The sequence below is a fragment of the Euleptes europaea genome, chromosome 3, assembly GCF_029931775.1.
Source record: "Euleptes europaea isolate rEulEur1 chromosome 3, rEulEur1.hap1, whole genome shotgun sequence".
Taxonomy (NCBI): domain Eukaryota; kingdom Metazoa; phylum Chordata; class Lepidosauria; order Squamata; family Sphaerodactylidae; genus Euleptes; species Euleptes europaea.
Genome location: NC_079314.1, coordinates 5,637,065 through 5,656,775, shown reverse-complemented (window position 1 = coordinate 5,656,775; position 19,711 = coordinate 5,637,065). Strand labels below are relative to the sequence as shown.

The 19,711-nt window shown below is 44.2% G+C and overlaps 1 protein-coding gene across 1 annotated transcript in view; it reads left to right on the top strand.

Annotated features, from left to right (window-relative positions):
* The first annotated feature begins 12,180 nt into the window (after positions 1-12,180).
* The window catches only part of LOC130474230 (cation channel sperm-associated auxiliary subunit gamma-like), an 87,410-nt gene continuing 79,879 nt past the window's right edge, over positions 12,181-19,711 (top strand). Inside the window, exons 1-4 of the mRNA XM_056845765.1 lie at positions 12,181-12,396; positions 13,825-13,878; positions 15,407-15,553; positions 16,247-16,368. Coding sequence (XP_056701743.1) covers positions 12,181-12,396; positions 13,825-13,878; positions 15,407-15,553; positions 16,247-16,368 — 539 coding nt within the window. The remainder of the gene's footprint in view (positions 12,397-13,824; positions 13,879-15,406; positions 15,554-16,246; positions 16,369-19,711) is intronic.

The window sequence follows — 19,711 nt, the reverse complement described above, 5'->3', positions numbered from 1 at the left end:
CTATAGCTAGTACCTGGAGGTTGACTGAAGGAAATAGGCACTTAGTACTATGTAGTAATTGGGAGAAAAAATAGTACCAATCAAATGTTGATGCAAACACAATATTTAAGTGGAAGTGCAAAAAAGACAAGTGTAATATATAACAAATATAACAAGCAATGGACAACAAACAAACAAACGATACAGTATTATTTAAACATAGCTCCCAAAGGAGTCATCATACGTCTTCTTGAATAATGTCTATTAGGTCCCTCAGGACTTCTTGCGTGATGAAATTGACAAGAAAGACGGTGAGAATAGTCAGGTCGGGTTGAAACGCCGTCCGGATTAACTTAACGTCTTCACCGCCGCGCTGGCGGCTTCATCAGCAAACCGTTCTATTTCTGGCGTTAACGAATAACAGGGGGTTGAAGAAAACATTCCTGGTAACCGTTTCCCTCCCTTAATTGAACTGGATGATTTTGCTGCATGAGATCCATCAGACAAAGCAGCAGGAGCCTTATCAAACTGATCAACTTAAACTAAAACAACGAGCTTGAATGATTGATGTAAGATCTGCCAATCCGACGCGTTCTTAAAGGAAGGGGAGGGAGAAACCTTTGAGAATTTGCTTGGGGTAAAAAAGGTCCTCCAGCCACGTTTTACAACAAAGAGGATTTCTTGACCGGAAGACTCTGTGCTTCATTCAATATCCCTCTCTATTGTTCTACAAGCAAATCAACAGGAAGAAGGTCGTAGGACAGGAAATTCGTCTTACTCGTGTTACACCAAAACCATTCCTGAAGGTAACAACCATAGAGAAGAGACGATAGAAGGTCCGCGATGAGGCAACTCCTGGAATACTTCCTGGTTCTGCTGATCTAGAGCGTCTGGTAAAACTCGTTGGTATTTTCAACTTTAAAAAGTTATTTTAAGCTTAAATACTCACTTCTTCAACCCGAAAAAGATATTAAGCTGGTCAATGAAATATTCTCTATCAACTACATGTAATGGACTCCTGCTAGATGACCATCAATTTTTTAACTAAGTTACATATGTAAATGTCTGGAACCTCTCCCTGATCTGGCTAAATTCATAGCCCTGCCCTTATGAAATTAAAGAAAACTTTACAGAATTTAACCATGGAAAAAAAAGTACAGGACATGCTTGCTAAATATTCTGAGGCGACAATTAAACAAGTAAAACAGATATCAACACAGATGCCTCAACTGATTTCAATGATGATGACTCTTGACCAATCATCACAGGTATGTAATCAGAAGTTGGATCTGGTTACAGAAGATATAAAAGTCATGAAAATTCAAATGATGGCCACAAATACAGACATACAAGTAATGGATTCTTCTGTCCAAAAAGTCATGGAAGAATACAAGGATACAAAGAAGAAGACAGAAGTCCAAGAAGGTAAATGTGAGGGTCTGCATGTCTCTGTCAACTGGTCCCAGGCTTCCCCCCCCCCTCTCCTTTGAACTCGTAAAAGCAGTTCACACCGTTTGGCATTTCCTGGGTTCAGGCGCCATATCTGTCAGGCCTTGGCTGGAATGCCTCCCCTCTGCATATGCCTCCCCTGCTGTGCTTTGATTCACTCCCTCTTGCCAGATTCGTCCTTGGAGACCAGATAGCCCTAACAAGCCCTCTGGGGTCGATTGATGTCTGTATTGTACCCATCTATCTTGTAGCTTCCCATAACATAGGTGTGAACTTTGTTGCCCTGTAGGAGATATAATTCTGTAGCTTTGGAGTCTTGCTCACTTGCAACTTTTACTTGTGTTTGGCCTATACTGTCTGAAGCCTTCAATAAACTCCTTGTTTCTGCATCAACGTCTGAGCAAGTGATTTTATGGAGTTTGCACAGTTCGGTTGGGAACTCTCACAGTAACCAGCTGGTGACAAAGAGATCAGACATACAAGAAATGGACTTTTCATCTAAAAAAGTCATGGAAGGACGTGTGGATATAAGGAAGAAGAGAGCAGGTCAAGCAACACAGATTGAAGCCATGATGGAAATGAAGCCCAGAAAGAATTATTTTTGGACACGCACCCTGTCTGAGGAAATGAGAGAGCATAAAGAAATCCTGTTTTCATACCTGACTGACTTATTTCAGTTGCAGAAGGAAGTATTAGACCATGGTTAAAGGACTGATTTAAATATGATTGCTGGATTGGAAGGCTTTGACAGTGTGGATGGGTGGCATGGCTATTAACGATGTAGTGGAATTAAGATTTAGACATCATTTTGGGATTATGTAAACAAGTCCTCCTTATATAGACTATCAATTGATATAAAAGTATACTGGAATATGTGATTATTACTTTAAGGAAAATGTTGGAATGTACTAAGGATATTGGTTTTTTCTCCTTTTTTTATAAGGGGTGTACTTGTGATATGGATCTGGGATATGATTTACACTGAAATAAGATCGATTAAACAGGAAATATCCCTAAAATATTGGAGAGGATGTTGTTTAATATGATTAAATTTATGTTATACTGGCTGCAATCTTATGCAGCCAAATGGAAAGGGACAAAGGTTTCAGAATAAAGGGATTAAATCATTTAAATGTTAGAACTGGTGGAGTTGGAGAAACTAGGGAAAAGGGGAGAATTGAAGGAATCATTGTGATAATGTATAAGATCTGGGAAAAATGGAAGGTTACTTTTTACTCTGATCCAGAATGTAAAATTTTATATAACATGAAACTTTAGAATGAGATTAATACTAGGATCAGAATATGTTAACGAAGGATAATAACACTTCATTAAGAGGTAGATGGAGGTGATGGGGAAGTCGATTTATTTTTTATGTTTAATGGTAATCAAGACAACAATTAATGTAATTGTGATTGTGATATTATTTTTACATTGTTGTTAAAATTATGAAGAATTTATAGTTTTAAAAAACCAATAAAAATTTATAAAAAAAAAATACAATAAATACTGTTTTCCAAAAATATTATGCGCTAATAAATTATTGTTAAAAACTTGTTTGTCTGTGTCATCATTATTAAGAACATTGTTAATAAAACAAATCCACCTGACATATCTTGGTACAATGGTAAGAAAATATCGAGAAAATACAGATAATTCAAAAGCACTTGTAAAGCTGCTCCGCTCTAAGTCGAATGCCAGAACGCCACAGGTGGCGATAATTTATAGAGCTCCACTACTTGATTTGCCATTAAAGGAAACAGCTGAGAATGTTATCACAGAAATCAAGAAAGATCCAATTCATTATTAAGCCCAATAATATTATTACTTTGTTCGTTTGTTTGTTGTCCGTTGCTTGTTATATTTGTTATATATTACACTTGTCTTTATTGCACTTGCACTTAAATATTGTGTTTGCATCAACATTTGATTGGTACTATTTTTTCTCCCCAGTACCTGGAGGTTGGCAACCCCAGGAGGGACCTCAGCAGGGTGTAATGCCATGCCACAGAGTCCACCCTCCAAAGCAGCCATTTTGATCTCTGCTGCCTGAAGATCTGTTGTAATTCTGGGGGGTGGGGGTCGTCTCCAGGCCCTCCAGGGGGTGGGGGTCGTCTCCCCCCCTCCAGGGGGCTGGCATCACTAACGGGACTGTTTTCCTGTCTCGCGTGCTGCCCTCCTTGGAATCAGGACGCCGGAGTGGCTGTCCTCTCGACCTGACCCAGGCATCTTTAGCCAGTAGAAGCCGATTCACACGTGCTCTCTCCGGCCCCGGGTGTCACATCCACACCCCGCTCCTTCTTCCCCAGTTTCTTAACCCAAACGACACGGCCGCAACTCCAGCGCGCGACCGCCCCGCTTGGCAACACCCACACTGCTTTGCGACTGCCTCCATCTCCAGGGCAACGGGAACCGTCCATCCAACAAGAGAGGAGCCGCGGCGGAAGGAGCGCCGCGGTTTGCGTCACCCCCGCCCCACCTCCGTCTCCAGAGCAACCCGCGCGCCGCAGCGACCCCTAACGGCTTCGCCTGACAAGGCCCAAGCGAGACTGGATGGAGGAAGAGGGTGGCGTAGAATAACGTCACCCGCGCTCCTCGCGTCTCCATAGCAACTAGCGACCGCACTCCCTAGCGGTTCCTGTAGGGAGCGCAGTGCCTCTCACAGAGCAGGAGGGGATTGCGCGTGCGCGGAGCGCCGTAACGGCTTTCGGAGCGTGCGGTGGATTTCTAGGCGAGCAGAAAGATTGCGGCTCCCGCTTGCGAGCGCGACAGTTGGGCCCGGCCAGTGAGGGCTGGTGTGCGATGACGTGCGGGGCAGGCGAGCCGCAACCTGGGGTCGGTGACGTCATTTGGTCGTGACGTCACGCCAAGCGTTAGTCAGAGGCGGTGCTGTCCCCTGGCGGGTTGCCATCTTGGCAGAGGTCTGAAAGGGGGTACTCAATGAACGGCGGCTCTTCTGGCAAATCAGCGAGTTGCAGGAGGGAAATGTATCCTTAGGGTTGACAACAGTCCAAGAGGGAAAAAAATTCCTGTCCTCTTCTAGAGTTGCCAACCTCCAGGTGGGGTCTGGAGATCTCCTGGAACTGCAACTGATCTCCAGGCTACGGAGATGAGTTCCTCTGAAGAAAATGGATGCTTTGGAGGGTGGACGCCAGGGCGTTGTGCCCTGCTGAAATCCTTCCTCCGGCTCCACCTCAGCATCCACAGGAATTTCCTGACTTGGCAACCCTACCCTTCAACAATAACCTAGGCATGCCCAGCTGAAGCTTTTCATGGCAGGGAGCTAAATAACATCACCTAGTCAATAGCGCTTCCATGAAGCCTCTCTTAAAGGGGGGGGGGACTTTTTCTTCTTCTGACCATTGGAAACCCCCTTTGATTTCTTACTGACAGCCATGTTTTCCCCCTTAGGGCTGCAGAACAATAGGGACAAAAGTGTCACTGGTGTTGCATCTGCCACTGCGTGTTGTCTGAATTGCCAATTTTGTTTTGAGTCTCACCGTGGCCTCCCCGGCTATCAGGTTTTTACTCTGCCAAGCAGCTCACAGCACTGGACGGCGTGGCCTCCTTTCCTGTGTTTGATTTCCACCACAACACTGTGAAGTAGGCTGGGCCAAGAGTGCTGGCCCAGCAATCTCCCATGGCAGAAGGAGGGCTGGACCTCAGCTCTCCTAGGCCAGCGCCCTGTCCACTACACTGTACTGGCACCCCCAGACCAAAAAGAGCTTCCTTACACTGAGTCTGACCATGGGTGTGTCTAGCTGAGTCTTGTCTACGCTGGCTGGTTATAGCTCTCCAGGGTCTCAAGTAGAGAAAAGTCTTTCCTATCCAACGTTTTAAACCTTTTATCTAGATTTGGTGGGGATTGAACCTGGAATGTTTTGCGTGCAGAGTTTGCCCTCTGCCTACTCAGCTCCGACTCCTTCTCTTGCCTTGGTGCCAACATTGCAGAAGAACCTTGTACTGGGCGGTCTTAGACCATTCCTATGGAGTGTCAAGAGTACAGAGTCTGCACACTGGAGACACTGCTTGCAGACTCCTCCGTCGGGAAGTTCCTTCATGCTACGGATGTTTCACACCAGGGGTACTTTGTGGCTCACAGAGAGCCACATCTGCATTTCCCATCAACCAAAAGAGCCACACAACTACTGTGCACAACCCAAATGTGTCTGTGTGAAGTGCCATCAAGTCATTTCCAGCATATGGCACCCGCCATAATATCTTATCATTAACAGCCTTGCTCAGGTCTTGTAAGCTGAAGGTCATGGCATCCTTTATTGAGTCAACTCATCTCATGTTGGGTCTTCTTTTCCTGCTGCCTTCAAGTTTTCCTAGCATTATTCTCTTTTCCAGTGAGTGTTATCTTCTTATAATGTGACCAAAGTACGATAGCCTGAGTTCGATCATTGTAGCTTCTAGGGAGTGTTCAGGCTTGATTTGATCCAGATCATCTGTCTTTTTGGCGGTCTCCTCCAAAACCACATTTCAAATGAATCCACTTTCTTCCTGTCAGCTTTCTTCATTGTCCAACTTTCCCACCCATACATAGTAATGGGGAATACTACAGCATGAATTATCTTGATCTTGGTGACCAGTGTAATATCAAATATAACTTTACTTATTTTATTGAATTATGTTTGGCCTTTCTCAGTGAGGCTGAAGGCAGATTACACACTGCAAATCAATACAATCAACTAACGTTAAATACATAACTTGATTTTGAGCATGTAGGGTTGTCTCTCGCCACCACTGTTGAGCCTTAGCCAGCTCTTGTGTATCTGGAGCGAGGGGAAGGGCTTCCCTCTCTGCCTTCCCGCTCTCTCCTCTGCATGAGGCACAGCAGATCAGGTGAGACAATGAGATTGCCCAGGTGCCCGGAGGATGATAGCTGGCTGTGGAGATAGGGGGAATGAAACCACCACCATTGTGACCAGCTTGCTTTTTATAATTAGGTGCCTGCTGGCAGTGGTTTTACTCTCTCTTATCTGCAGTCAACTGCTGCCCCAGTGCTGGGATGAAGTCTGCAAAGAAGATGAGGGGTCATGGCGGTGGCGGGGTGGGCTTTTTGAGGGCCACAGGCATAGACAGCTTTAAAAGAGGCTTAGACAGATTAATGGAGGTCTATCAGTGGCTACTAGCTATGGTGACTAAAGGGAATCTCCATATTCAGAGGCAATTAACCTCTGGCTAGCAGTGCCAGGTTGCAACCACAAGGTAAGGCCTCAGCCTGTGTGCCCTGTAGTTGGACCTCCTGAGAAACTGGGTGGCCATTGTGTGAGACAGAATACTGGATTAGATGGACCCTCACTGGTCTGATCCAGCAGGGCTCTTATGGTGTTCTGTACCACTGTCCATGGCACAAGGCTCAGGGAGGCTTGTGGTTTACCCATCCTTGGCTCTGTGTGGTGGCAGCTTGTCAAGGTGGGAAACCACCTGCCAACCACAAAGGCTTTGCTCACTTTCCTGGCACGTGGGGCAAGTGCCACATTGGAGAACTGTGCTCAGAAGAGCTGCAGGAGTGGGGAATCAAAACCGGTTCACCAGATTAGAGTCCGCCGCTCTTAACCACTACACCACACTGGCTCTATATGGGGCCCCTGAGCCACTGAATATCATTGTCTTGCGGTATAGATGTGCCCACAACATGCATTCTGATACTTATTTCTACACATTCTGGTGTTCAGGAAAGCCATTTCTCTTGTGGCCACCGTTTCTCACGATGGAAATAATAATAATAACAGAAACAATAATAATTGCAGTAAGATGTTTGTGAAGCTCTTTGAATGACTTGAAAGCATTATACAAAATCAAAGGCTGAGTTAGTAGGATTGTTTTCGCATCTCCTTAAAATAGGTCCTTATTTCTTTTAGGTCTGTGCTACTATGCTAACCCACTAGAGGGCAGCCTACACCCACTTCTTCACCTCTGTCCAGGAGGCCTGGGTTGTAACAAAAATGAATTATTTTGTAGAAGCTGACAAATAAAAACCCCTTCCCCTCAGAATGGTGTGTCTGGAAAAGGTACCAAATGGGTTTGCCCAATGATTTCCAAACTTATGTTAGCAGAAGTGGAAGTTTCTGAATTAAAATAAGGGGCCCTGACCTGGATGACCCAGGCTAGCCCGATCTCATCAGTTCTCGGAAGCTAAGCAGGGTCGGCCCTGGCAAGTAGTTGGATGGGAGACCTCCAAGGAATATACCAGGGGTGTGACACGGAGGCAGGCAATGGCAAACCACTTCTGAATGGTTCATGCCTTGAAAACCCTACGAGGGCCACCATAAGTCAGCTGCAAAAAAAAAAAAAGTTCATAGAGTCATAGAATCACAGAGTTAGAAGGGACCACCAGGGCCATCTAGTCCAACCCCCAGCACAATGCAGGAACCTTACAACTACCTCCCCCCACGCACCCAGTGACCCTTACTAATGCCCAGAAGATGGCCAAGATGCCCTCCCTCTATCATCTATTGATGTTTGGTTGGAAGAAATCCTGACTTATTTCAGAAATAAGTCCCACTGATTAAATGGGTCACACTTGTGTAAACTGTCTGCTGAGCTGGAGTCCATTCATGTTTGTTGGAAGTAGGTCTCACTGAATTAAATGCACATAGGATGAGATAGTTTTAGTATCCTGTGCCTCTGTATGAGTTATTGATCTGAGTATGCTGCCACAGAAACTTGTGGAAAGGTGCAGCAGGAAGCTGGCTCTGAAGCAGGCAAGTTTTCAAATGCTCATGTGGATCATGGGGATCAAAAATAGCTGGGGAGGGGTCTTGTGGTGGGAAAGTGGTGAATATAACAGAGTTTAAGATCACCTGTTATTTCTTTACTGCATATCGCTCACTCCCCAAACTGCTTTCCTTTGGAAACATCTCTGTCAAACCTTTCTACCTGCAGATGAGTGTAAAATTCTACTTATATGATTGTGCCTTGTGCTGAGTCAGATCAACAGTCCAGTGTGGTCTACTCTGATGGTCAGCTCCTCTCCAGGGCCTCTTTGTTAGAGGCCTTTCCAACCCCTGATACTCCAGACACTTCTGGAGAGATACTGTGGACAAAAGATGCCCTTCAGCACACGGTTGTCAATAATGTTTACTTTGGCCAGTGGTTGATTTATATTTGAAACACACACCCCGCCCCCACAGATGCCAGGCTTCAAGTTTGCCCAGGAGCTCTGCCCACTTACCAGCCAACCCTCAACTCACCTGTGTTGAAGTTGCTGGTGAGGGACGGCCCCCTGTACATGTGCAGAAGGACGCCTCTGTTGTGTTTTGTCTTCCTGCAAACAGCCCTGGAACTGAACGTGAGCTCGGGCGTCGTGTCTTTTTTTAAAAATTATTTTTATTATTATTTCATAAATGGGAAAAAACATAACATAAAAACCCATCACCCCCTTCCAACCCCCTTTATATACCCCCAGTGCATGACTTCTGTTAGAGTATTACCCAAATCCAAATTCTACATTATACCCAAATTCTACATTACTTCCCCTATTACAGTACTCAAATATTACAACCTTTTCACAACAGTTCTAAAATCCACCTTCGCATATTTAGCTAAATACACAAATGCCAAGCTCCATTTCTTCCCAAATTCTTCCATATCCTTTCCATGTAGTCCATTTGTTAGCTTAGCCATCTGTATATACTCTTATTAATTTTTCTCTCCAATCTTTCTTTGGCAGTTTTTTATCTGCTTTCCAGGTTTTTGCAATAATTATTCTTGCTGCTGCAAATCAATATTGACAGATTGTTTTATCTTCCACATCCATTCCCTCAGTAAACACTCTTCTGGGGATTTTTTTACACTCCCCTTTATCATCTTATTAGATTCTACTATTATAGCTCTCCAAAACCTTTTCAACTTCTTACAGGACCACCAAACATGGAAAAACGTACCTGTGCATTCTTTACATCTCCAACATTTATCACTGGCATCCTTATCCATTTTTGCTACCATTACCGGCGTTGTATACCACCTATAAAACATTTTGTACATATTTTCTCTAATACTGCCTGCTATTGAAAACCTAAATTCCTTCTGCAATAGTCTTTCCCATCTTTCTAAATGTATGGTGTGTCCCAAATCTTTCGCCCATGAAATCATTGTTGGTTTAATCCTATTTCCCTCTAAGTTGTATTCCAATATATTAAACCCTTACTATCCTTATTTAAAATTTTCTCCATTTCTGAATTTTGGCTTGCAAACCCAATTTTTATATCTTTCTTAAACATGTCATCTAACTGATAATATTTAAACCAATCCTTTATTCCTAGGTTTTCTCTATCTCTTAATTTCCATTGGTCATTCTCTTTTATTATATATTCCCTATATGTTTTGATGTCTGGATCTCTATTTTGAGATCTTCTCAATACAGCTTCCAAGGGCTTTAGCCAAAACGGAGTCTTTGGTTCAAAACCTTGTTTATATTTTTTCCATATTCCTAATAAACTTGCTCTCAAGATATGTTGATTAAAATCTCTATGTACTTTTTCTTTTCCATACCATAGATATGCGTGCCATCCAAACCTAAGTCCCATACCCTCCAACTCTAATAATCTTGTATTGTCCAATTTAATCCACTCTTTTAACCAACTAAAACCTACTGCCTCGTGATAATATTGTAAATCTGCTAAGGATAAGCCCCCCCCCTCTCTTTAGCATCTATTAGATTAATATAGGCTATTCTACATCTATTCCTCCCCCAAATAAATTTCTTTATTTCCTTCCTCCACTCTACAAATATTTTATTACCTTTTATTATTGGCAAGTTTTGATACAAGAATAGCATCTGAGGCAGGACCATCATTTTTATTACTGATACTTTACCTTACCAGGACAGTTGAATTCTATCCAATTTTGCCAAATTAGCTTTTATAGCTTCCCAAGTTCTCACATAATTATTTTGAAAGAGATTCAAATTATTGTTGGTAAGCCAAATCCCTAAGTATTTGACCTTATTTTCTCTTACAGCCAGTAATGTTTCCCAGCTCTTTCTTTTGTTCTTCTGACATATTTTTAGTAATGATTTTAGTTTTCTCTCTATTTATTATAAATCCTGACAGATTTCCAAACTGATATATTGTCTCCATCCATCTTTTAGGTGGTAAAAAACTCTGTTGGGTTGTCTAAAATACAGACCATATCGTCTGCATAAGCCCTATCTTATTCTCATATATCCCTACTTTTATACCTCTGACTCTATCATCTTCTCTAATTCTTACATTTAAAACTTCTAAAACTAATATAAACAATAAGGGTGATAAGGGGCAACCTTGCCTTGTCCTTTTTTGAATCTCAATCATAGAAGTAGTTTCTCCATTTATAATTAATCTTGCTTTTTGTTCCTTATATATTCCCTCAATAGCATTTCTAAATTTTGGGCCAAAATTCATAAATTGTAATACTTTTTCATAAAAATCCAGTGCACATTATCAAAGGCTTTTTCAGCGTCTAAAAACATCAAAGCCATCTGCAAACCAGGATTTTGTTGTGCTAATTCCAATAAATTTAAAACCATCCTCACGTTTTGGCTAATTTGTCTTCCCGGCAAAAAGCCAGCCTGATCTTCGTGTATTACCTTCTTTAAGACCTGTTTCAATCTATTTGCCAATATATCTGTGAACAACTTATAATCATTGTTCAGCAGCGATATTGGCCTGTAATTTTTTACTTCTTCCATGTCCTGTTCCTGTTTGGGGATCACAATTATATTTGCTTCTTTCCATGAATTTGGTACCTCTCTCTTATCTAGGACATTATTCATTACTTTTAATAACAATGAGCCCAGCTCCTTTTTAAAGGTTTTATAATATAAAGCAGTATATCCATCTGGTCCAGGAGCCTTATTTACTCTAGCTCTGTCTATTGCTTGATATAATTCCTTCTCAGTTATTTCCATCTCTAGTCCCTCTTTCATATCCTCTTCTATCCCTTTCAATCTAGAATACCTCAGGTATCCCTCTGTCTTCTCCTCTTTTACTTCTTTAAATTTATATAAATTGCCATAACACTCCAGAAAAATTTTTTGAATCATTTTGGTGTCTGATGTTAACTCCCCCTCCCTCCTTATTCTCAGTATTGTTTTTTTCTTTGGGGTGCCCTTCAGTTGCCAGGACAGCAACTTGTCGGGCGCCGTGTCTTGAGTCGTTCAATTCCATAACTATAAAATGCAAATATTCACATCTGATGGATAAGAAATAATGACAGGAATGCCAGTCTTAGTGAGGTGGCCACGTTAGGCTGTTAAGCTTATGTGACATCATCTTCCGTGAGCTAGAATCCCCTTGGTCAGATGCAAGAGGCGTTAACGTTGGTCAGCAGAGGTAAAGCCGTAAAGATCTCAGCCTGCCTTTAAGGTGACTCCCCCCCCCCGCCACACACACACAAATCAGTGGCTCTACAGGCCATGCACCACACGAGGTTGTGACATTTCTTTGCAAACTGTAGAAATAACATAAGCTTTTGAGGGTTTTATAGAAACATCACAGGCTGTACTTTCTGCATTGGAGTGACTGGGTCCCCCTGTGTCCATTCCCCCCACCCCCGCTCTATACCCACACCTGCTGACTGAGGGTATCACATCATGCATCTACCAAAGGCAACTTTCTAATCCACAGACATTTATTCCCCAGTAACCTCCAAAAGCAGTTGACCCAAATGGTAATATCGCTGTTGCGCATAAGCATTTATCTGGTTAGAATTAGTGTTCCTGATCAGCAGTTTCTTTTGTAGGTTCCTTTGCAAATGAGGCCCATGATCTGGCATCCTCTCCTCCCACTCCTCGCCCCCTTCTTCCTTGCGAGGTTCGGCCTTCCGCTAAGCGACTGCCAGTTTCAATTGGGGGTCAATCGTTTTGATGCCCTTGGGGGAGACCGAGATTTGTTCTTTAAGCAGGAGTCGCTGAAGAGCCAGAACGAAATCTTCAAGGAGCTTTTGGACTCCGCCATAGACCCGAATGATAAAGATGCAGTAAGTGTCATTCTCTTAAGTCAGGGGCCTCCAAAACTTTTTGAGCCTGTGGGCACCTTTGGAATTCTGAAACAGTGTGGTGAGTGTGGCCACAAAATGGCTGTTGCAGAAGGTGGCGCCATCCACAAAATGGCTGCCCCAACTTATCTTCAGTCACACAGTGAAGATCCTTGTGCTGTGGTGGCAGCTGCTGCAAAAGTAATGCTTTTAAAAATCAGCACAGCCAATGAAATCTCCAATGGTTAGTCAAAAGCCTTGCTGGGCAAAAGCCCCACCTGGACCCACCCAGTTTTTAAAAACACTTGGTGGGTGCCAGGGAAGGTGTTGGCAGATGCCATGGGCACTATGTTGAGGACCTCTGCTCTAAGTGTATAGGAGGGCTGCTAGTGTAAGTCAAGGCTTGGCTGGAGCTGTCGGCTTCCTTACATCCTCTGTCCAAAATTTTGCAAACAGGAATGTGGATTCCTGGCATTGAGTTTTGACAGAGTAACAAAGGCCTTTAAGACCAACGGCAAGAGTCACAAAACAGAAAGCTAGCTTTCAGGTTTCACCAAGCATGCCCATCGGCTGGAGATGAAACATGAAAAAAAAGAAAAACGATGGGTGGTGGGGGGGAGATGCTTCATGCAAGAGGTGAAGCCCCTTCTGGGGTGTCACAGTCTTTAAAGGAACAGGAGTCTTGTGGCAGCTTAAAGACAAACCAAGTTTTCAGCCAGCTTAAGCTTCTGGGGGCTCCAGCTGGCCTCAGTTGAAGGGCAGGGGGAAAAGAAGGAGGTGAGCAAGGAAGAACTCCCTCCCCGGTGTCTCCCCCTCTCCTGTCTGCCTCATGAAGCAGGGAGGGGAGAGTCCTGGTGAGCTAGGTCAGCTGTTCAAATAAAGCCACAATGTTATGGGCCCATCGGCCACCGAGCAACCAGGCTAGTCCTTTGTGGTCTAATGGGGGAAAAGGGCCTTGCCCTTCCAGAGTCAATTTTAATTGCCCCAGGCGGTCGGGTAAGAGTCTGTTTACGGGCCTGGGCTTGGCATCTTCCAGGAACTGGATTTGGCTTGGCGGGGCATCAGTTGTGTCCTCCTTATTCGGAATGTCATGATGTTGGGATCCAAATGCCCCTGAGCAAACACAGGATTCCAGGGGTGGGCGGAGTCTTCAACTGGACCCTGAACTTCCTGGTGGTGTGCTGCTGTCCTGGAGACCCAGAGCAAACCAACCCCCAGCGGCTCAGATGCTGCTTGGCTTCGGCTGTGCTGGGCTTCAGACTGAAGGTGAATGGTTTGTTGTCAACAGCCAGTGTTAGCTTTGCAGTGGGGCGTTTGCTCTGTGTTCTCCACGTCCTGAGAGCTGGGATGAAACCGTGAGAATCTTATCAGTCTTGTCCCATTCTGTGTGGCAAAATTGCCCTCTAAAAGCAGTACCTTTTCTTTTTCCAGCGTTACCTGGGATTTCCATACTACCTGAAAATCAGCCTGAGCTGTGCCCGCCAGGTAAAATGAGAGCCCTGGGCCATTTTTAGCAGCCGTGGAAATCAGACACTGCAACTCCCGAATCCTGCTTTAAGAATCGAGCCTTACTGTGTGGGGAACCTGCAGGTTTGCCGGCCCTTAAGAGGCCCACGGGGTTGAAAGCTGAGAGGGCTGAAATGTTTTGCTCAGGCAGCAGCCAGCCTGGTCTATCAGGCTACCCTCTTTCCAGGTCTCTCTCTCTCTCTCTCTCTCTCACACACACACACACACACACACACACACACAAAGCTACCTTATACTGAATCAGACTATTGGTCCATCAAGGTCTGTATTGTCTGCTCAGACTGGCAGAAGCTCCCCGGGGCCTCAGACAGAGTTCTTTCACATCCCCTACTACCTGATCCTCTCCACTGGAGATGCCAGGGATTGAACATGGGGCCTTCTGCATGCCAAGCAGATGCTCTGCCACTGAGCCACAGCCCCTCTCCATGGCTCTCCAGTGTCTCAGATGGAGGTCTTTCACATCACCTCCTGCCTGGTCCTTTTAATTGGAGATGCCAGGGATTGAACCTGGGCCCTGCTGCACACCAGGCAGATTCTCTACCGCTGAGCTATAGCCCTGCCCTCCTCTCCTGCTTGCTTGATGCCCCCTAGGTCCCGGTTCCTGAGACTCTCCCCATCCTGCCAGCTCTTAAGGCTGCTAAGGGCTTGGCATCCTGAGAAGGGTAACGCCATCAGGTCTGTGCCAGGGTGCACAAGCAGAAGAGCCACATCTCCTAGAGGGAGGCCCCTGAGGCGGGAGGATGGCAAAGTTACAGGAGAAAGGCCCAGTGGTTGGGGCTGCTGCCATTTGGCACATGTGCTGGGGGTTGCCTTCACACAAGACTCAAATCCCGTGGGGCATTTGCTTACTTCACATATAGTCTGCCTTTTTCATTGAGACGCAAGGTGAATTACAGGACTAAAAGAACACTACGATATATACAATAATGCAAGGGAAAGCGAAAGAAAACTGCTTAAAATGTTCACAGACTTTACAGTTATAACAAGAGTCCCCAACCTCTTCGAGCCTGTGGGCACCTTTGGGATTCTGAGGGGGGGGGGGAGGGGGGAGCAACTATAAAAGGGCTGCTGCTGGAGGCGGAGCCACACACAAAATGTCAGGGAGTGAGGTAATGCCTTATTTGCATAGTAGTTCTTCAGTCTTTCAAGCAGAAGCTCTCTTTTAACAGGGTGCCTTTTATAGCGAACATCTCATTTTAAAATATTTTCTTGCATATGCTCAGCTTACAGTCATGCAGTGAATATCCTTGTAGTGGCAGCTGTTGCTGAAGCAACTTTTTAAAAAATCTGCACAGCCAAGCAGAAGCCTTGCTGGGCAAATGACTCAGCCGGCCCCGGCTACTTTCTAAAAGCACGCCATGGGCACCCCGGGTGCCATGTTGATGTTCCCAAGGTAGAATCTTACTTCCTTTATGACAGTGCCCTGTGCTGGCTTTGCATCGGCTACTGCCTTTGCATCGTCTACTGCCTGGCCTCTCTCTTCCAGGACTCAGCAAGAGCCGTTCGGAAGGCTCACTACAGCGGAGTCTTCCCCATTGTGACCATTGCTTTCGAAGAACCTGTCCACCCCGTGCTTCAGAAACCAGAGCAGCTGGAGATCGAAATGAGAGCTGCTCCATATAGGATTTCAGGTATCTTCTGAGAGAAGGGCGACACCAGGTCTGGACGGAGTCAGCTAAGAGCCTGAAGAGATAAGGAGGTGTGTGCAGGAGGCAGAGAGGAATGAAGTCGGTTGAGATGTGAAGGCCGGGCTGTAGGGAGGCTGTTGGAGTGTGTGGGTGGGGGGTTGGATGGGCTCGCAAAAGCCGTGGGCCTAGCTGCTGGGAAAGGCCTTCCCATTGGGCTGTCTGGTCCACATTATGTAGGCTTTGTAGGTGGCCTGTTTGCTGAGATAGTATCCTGCACGACGAGGCAACAGCTTGGCTTGTTATACACCTTGGTGAGATTGGTGAGGTCTAGGGTCTGTATGACGCAGGTAGGATCTTTCTTGCCACCCCTTGCCATAAGGAACAGTGCGCAGGGGCTATTCTGTGTAAGCCCCAACCTTAGCAGAGTTCCCCCTCAAATCTGGTGCAGGTTTTAACCTGGAGAGAACTCTAAAGTCCCTCCAGAATTCCACACTAGGTAGAATTTGTCAGCAGTCTCTCTGCTCTTAGCCCTCTTTGCTGCCCAGGAGAATGAGAACCTATTTGGTGTTCAGGCTGTTCTTTCTTTCCCCCGTACCATTTCTGGTTGTATAGAGCCACAGGCAGAAGAGCCTCTGCCACTGGCAGGAACACCATCAGTACGCTTATTTCCTGCTCTCCCCCTTCCCCCCTCAGGAAACTGCGATAGCGAGGAGCTGTGTGAGATGTGCTGGTACACGCCCATGCCGATCATGAATGGCAGCGTGGTGATGACTGTGACGGTGAGGGACAATAGCCTGGGGTTTCAGGTGTCCGGGAAGAGGTGAGGAAAAGGAGCATTGCACCTGGGGACCAGCCCCCCCCCCCCGACTTGTGTGAGTAGAGTTCTCAGGGATCTCAGCTGTCCCAGAGGAGAGGGCAGTGGGCCTAAAGACTGGGACGGAGACAGCTAAGGGTTCATCTATGTCACGTCGCTCTGCTTTAGACCTCAAGGTGGGAGCTCCCAATTTGGATTCTTGGTTGGTTTATGTATGCGAGAAAGAAAGAAAGAAAATCCAGGGTTCTTCAGCAATGGATTGGGAGCTCTGCATTTAGCGAAGGTGCTTGCCGTATTGGTGAGCCATGTCCTCAGTGATCACCAGATCATTTTTAGCAGAAGGGTTTTGCTTCAAGAAAAACAGCATCTCTGATCATGTACCCAGGCAGTTAGGGGCCTTCTGGATGCACACCTTAACGTCGTGAGGGGGTTTGTGTGTGTCAGGGAAGCTGAGAGCAATACCGTAAGGGGTAGATTCTATCAAGAGACTAAACTCCTAGCAGAGTCACTCAAGACAGAATGGTCACAGCTGAGACACCAGACGAAGATGCATTCACGTGTAAGCCCTTGGCCCAATCTGAACCAAAAACCACATCAGAGACAGTCAGGTCCAAAGAAGCTGGTTTTTACTGGTCAAATAGGTTAACAGAGCATAAAGGAAAAGGGTGACAGCAATGGAGCTTGCTGGCTTGCACTTGGTAATATAAAAGCATGAAAAAAGCAAGAGATTACAGAACACAAACAACGCTGTGGTTCTCACAGCTTCAAAGGCGTTTAGGTATGCATACCTTGAGTCTGGTCAGTGGGAAAACGAAAGCAACTGAGATACAGGCCTGACACCACGCCCTTAAGGGATCAATGGCCATATCCGCAGAAGAGAACAGGCAGTTCCAATGGGGATGGGGGCAGAGGAATCCCTGAAGGTTAGCTACTGGGCAGCAGCAGTAGTGGAAGGTGACACTGGTGGAGGATCTATCGTAGACAACAGCAGTGCCACTACGGCTAACTTTGGTTAGTACTGCACAGAAGAAGGCACTGGTAAACCACTTCTGACCAACCTTTACCTTGAAAACCCTATGATGAGACAATCCAAAATGAAAAAAGATATAGTGCTGGAAGATGGGACCCCCAGGTCGGATGGTACTCAATCTGCTACTGGGATAGAGCAGAGGACAAGTACGAGTAGCACTGTTCTTAATGATGTGATTGGACTAAAGTCGAAAGGACGTTCAGTGGTTGACATGAATAGATGCAAAAGGAAAGTCAGAAGCTGTTCGACACATATAATAGGAACCTGGAATGTGAGAAGCATGAATCAGGGTAAGCTTGAAATTGTTAAACAAGAAATGGAACGTATGGACATTTCAGTCCTGGGAGTAAGTGAATTAAAGTGGACTGGATTAGGACATTTTCAATCAAAAAATTACAAAGTGTTTTATTTAGGGAATGACAAAAAGAGAAGAAACGGAGTTGCTTTAATAGTGAGGCAAGATGTAGCAAAGGCAGTCAGGAGCTATAATGCAAAGTCTGACTGAATAATATCAATCAGACTTCAGGGAAAGCCTATCAACATAAGCATCATTCAAGTTTATGCCCCAACTACAGATGCTGATGAGGAAGAAATTGAAAGTTTTTATGCCAGTGTTCAGGAAGAAATGATCACACACCTAAACAAGATATGCTGATAATCATAGGTGATTGGAACGCAAAAGTAGGAAACAAAGCAGTATCAAATGTTGTTGGCAGATTTGGGCTAGAAGCACGGAATGAAGCAGGAGAATGCCTCATAGAATTCTGTGAAGACAACAATCTGTTCATTGCAAACACATGTTTCAGGCAACCAAATAGACGATTATATACATGGACATCACCAGGCGGCCAGTATAGAAATCAAATAGATTATATAATTGGAAGCAAAAGATGGAGAAGCTCTATTCTCTTGGCCAAAACAAAACCAGGAACCGACTGCGGTACAGAGCATAAATTATTAATATCGAAAATCAATATAAAGCTTAAGAAAAACACCAAAACATTCATAGCACCAAAATACAATCTAAGCAATATTCCGGAAGAGTTTAAAGACCATGTAAGGAACAGATTTGCATTACTGAGTTCAAGTGAATGTAAACCTGAAGAACTATGGGTGGAAACTAGAGATATTATCAAGGAAGAATGTGCAAAGACTATTCCTGTAGCCAAAAGAAAAGAAAAACCTCAATGGATGTCTGAGGAAACTCTTAAAATTGCCAGGGATAGACGAGAAGCAAAAGTAGAAGGTGACAGAAATAGAATCAAAAGTCTAAGTGCAACGTTCCAGCGACTCGCACGTAGAGACAAAGAGACCTATTATAATAACCAGTGTAAAGAAATAGAAGAGAACAACAAAAAAGGAAGAACAAGAGATCTGTTCCACAAGATCCAAGAAATCAAAGGGAAATTTAAAGCATGGTTAGGCATGCTGAAAGATCAACATGGAAATACATTAACTAAACAGGACAAAATAAAGAAAAGGTGGGAACAATACACTGAAGAACTATACAGAAGAGATGATAGGATAAAAGATTCTTTCCAAGAAGAATCTTTTGAAGAAGAACCTACAGTTTTAGAAAGTGAAGTGAAAGCTTCATTGAGAGCAATCGGGAGAACAAATCACCAGGAGCAGATGGGATATCGATAGAGCTAGTCCAAGCCACAGAAACAGAGTCCATCAAAATCTTGAGAAGAATATGCCAACAGATATGGAAAACAAAACAATGGCCCACAGACTGGAAACGAACCATTTACATTCCAATTCCCAAGAAAGGAGACATCAAAGATTGCAGCAACTATCGGACCATCGCATTAATTTCTCTCTCTTTTTTTTAAATATAATTTTTATTATTTTTCAATAATTACCACACATCTCATTTGACAATACAACCTATAAACTAATCTTTAAACCAACAAAGCATTAACAAATATTTAGGTGTACGTCTTCAACATTAAATTTAATTAAATGTGGTGAACTTCCCCACCGACTTTTTCTCTCCCAACATTAATCTGGTATCTCCTTTGTATTAACATTTTCTAATCATGATATATTATTATTTTAATGTTATAGTTCCCCCTTATATAGTACCTTTCCATAATTAATGATAAAATAACAATAACAATAAGCAGGGGAAAAAGAATAAACCATAGGGAAAAAAACAGAGACAACACAAAATATATTAATACACTGTTCTCCAATCACTCATCTCTGTCATATTATAATGGATTAGATCTTAAAAAACTTAAATCCCTAGGGGAAAAAACTAATTTAATATTGTAATACCTCTACTCCCCCCATTCCCCTTATAAAAATCAAATT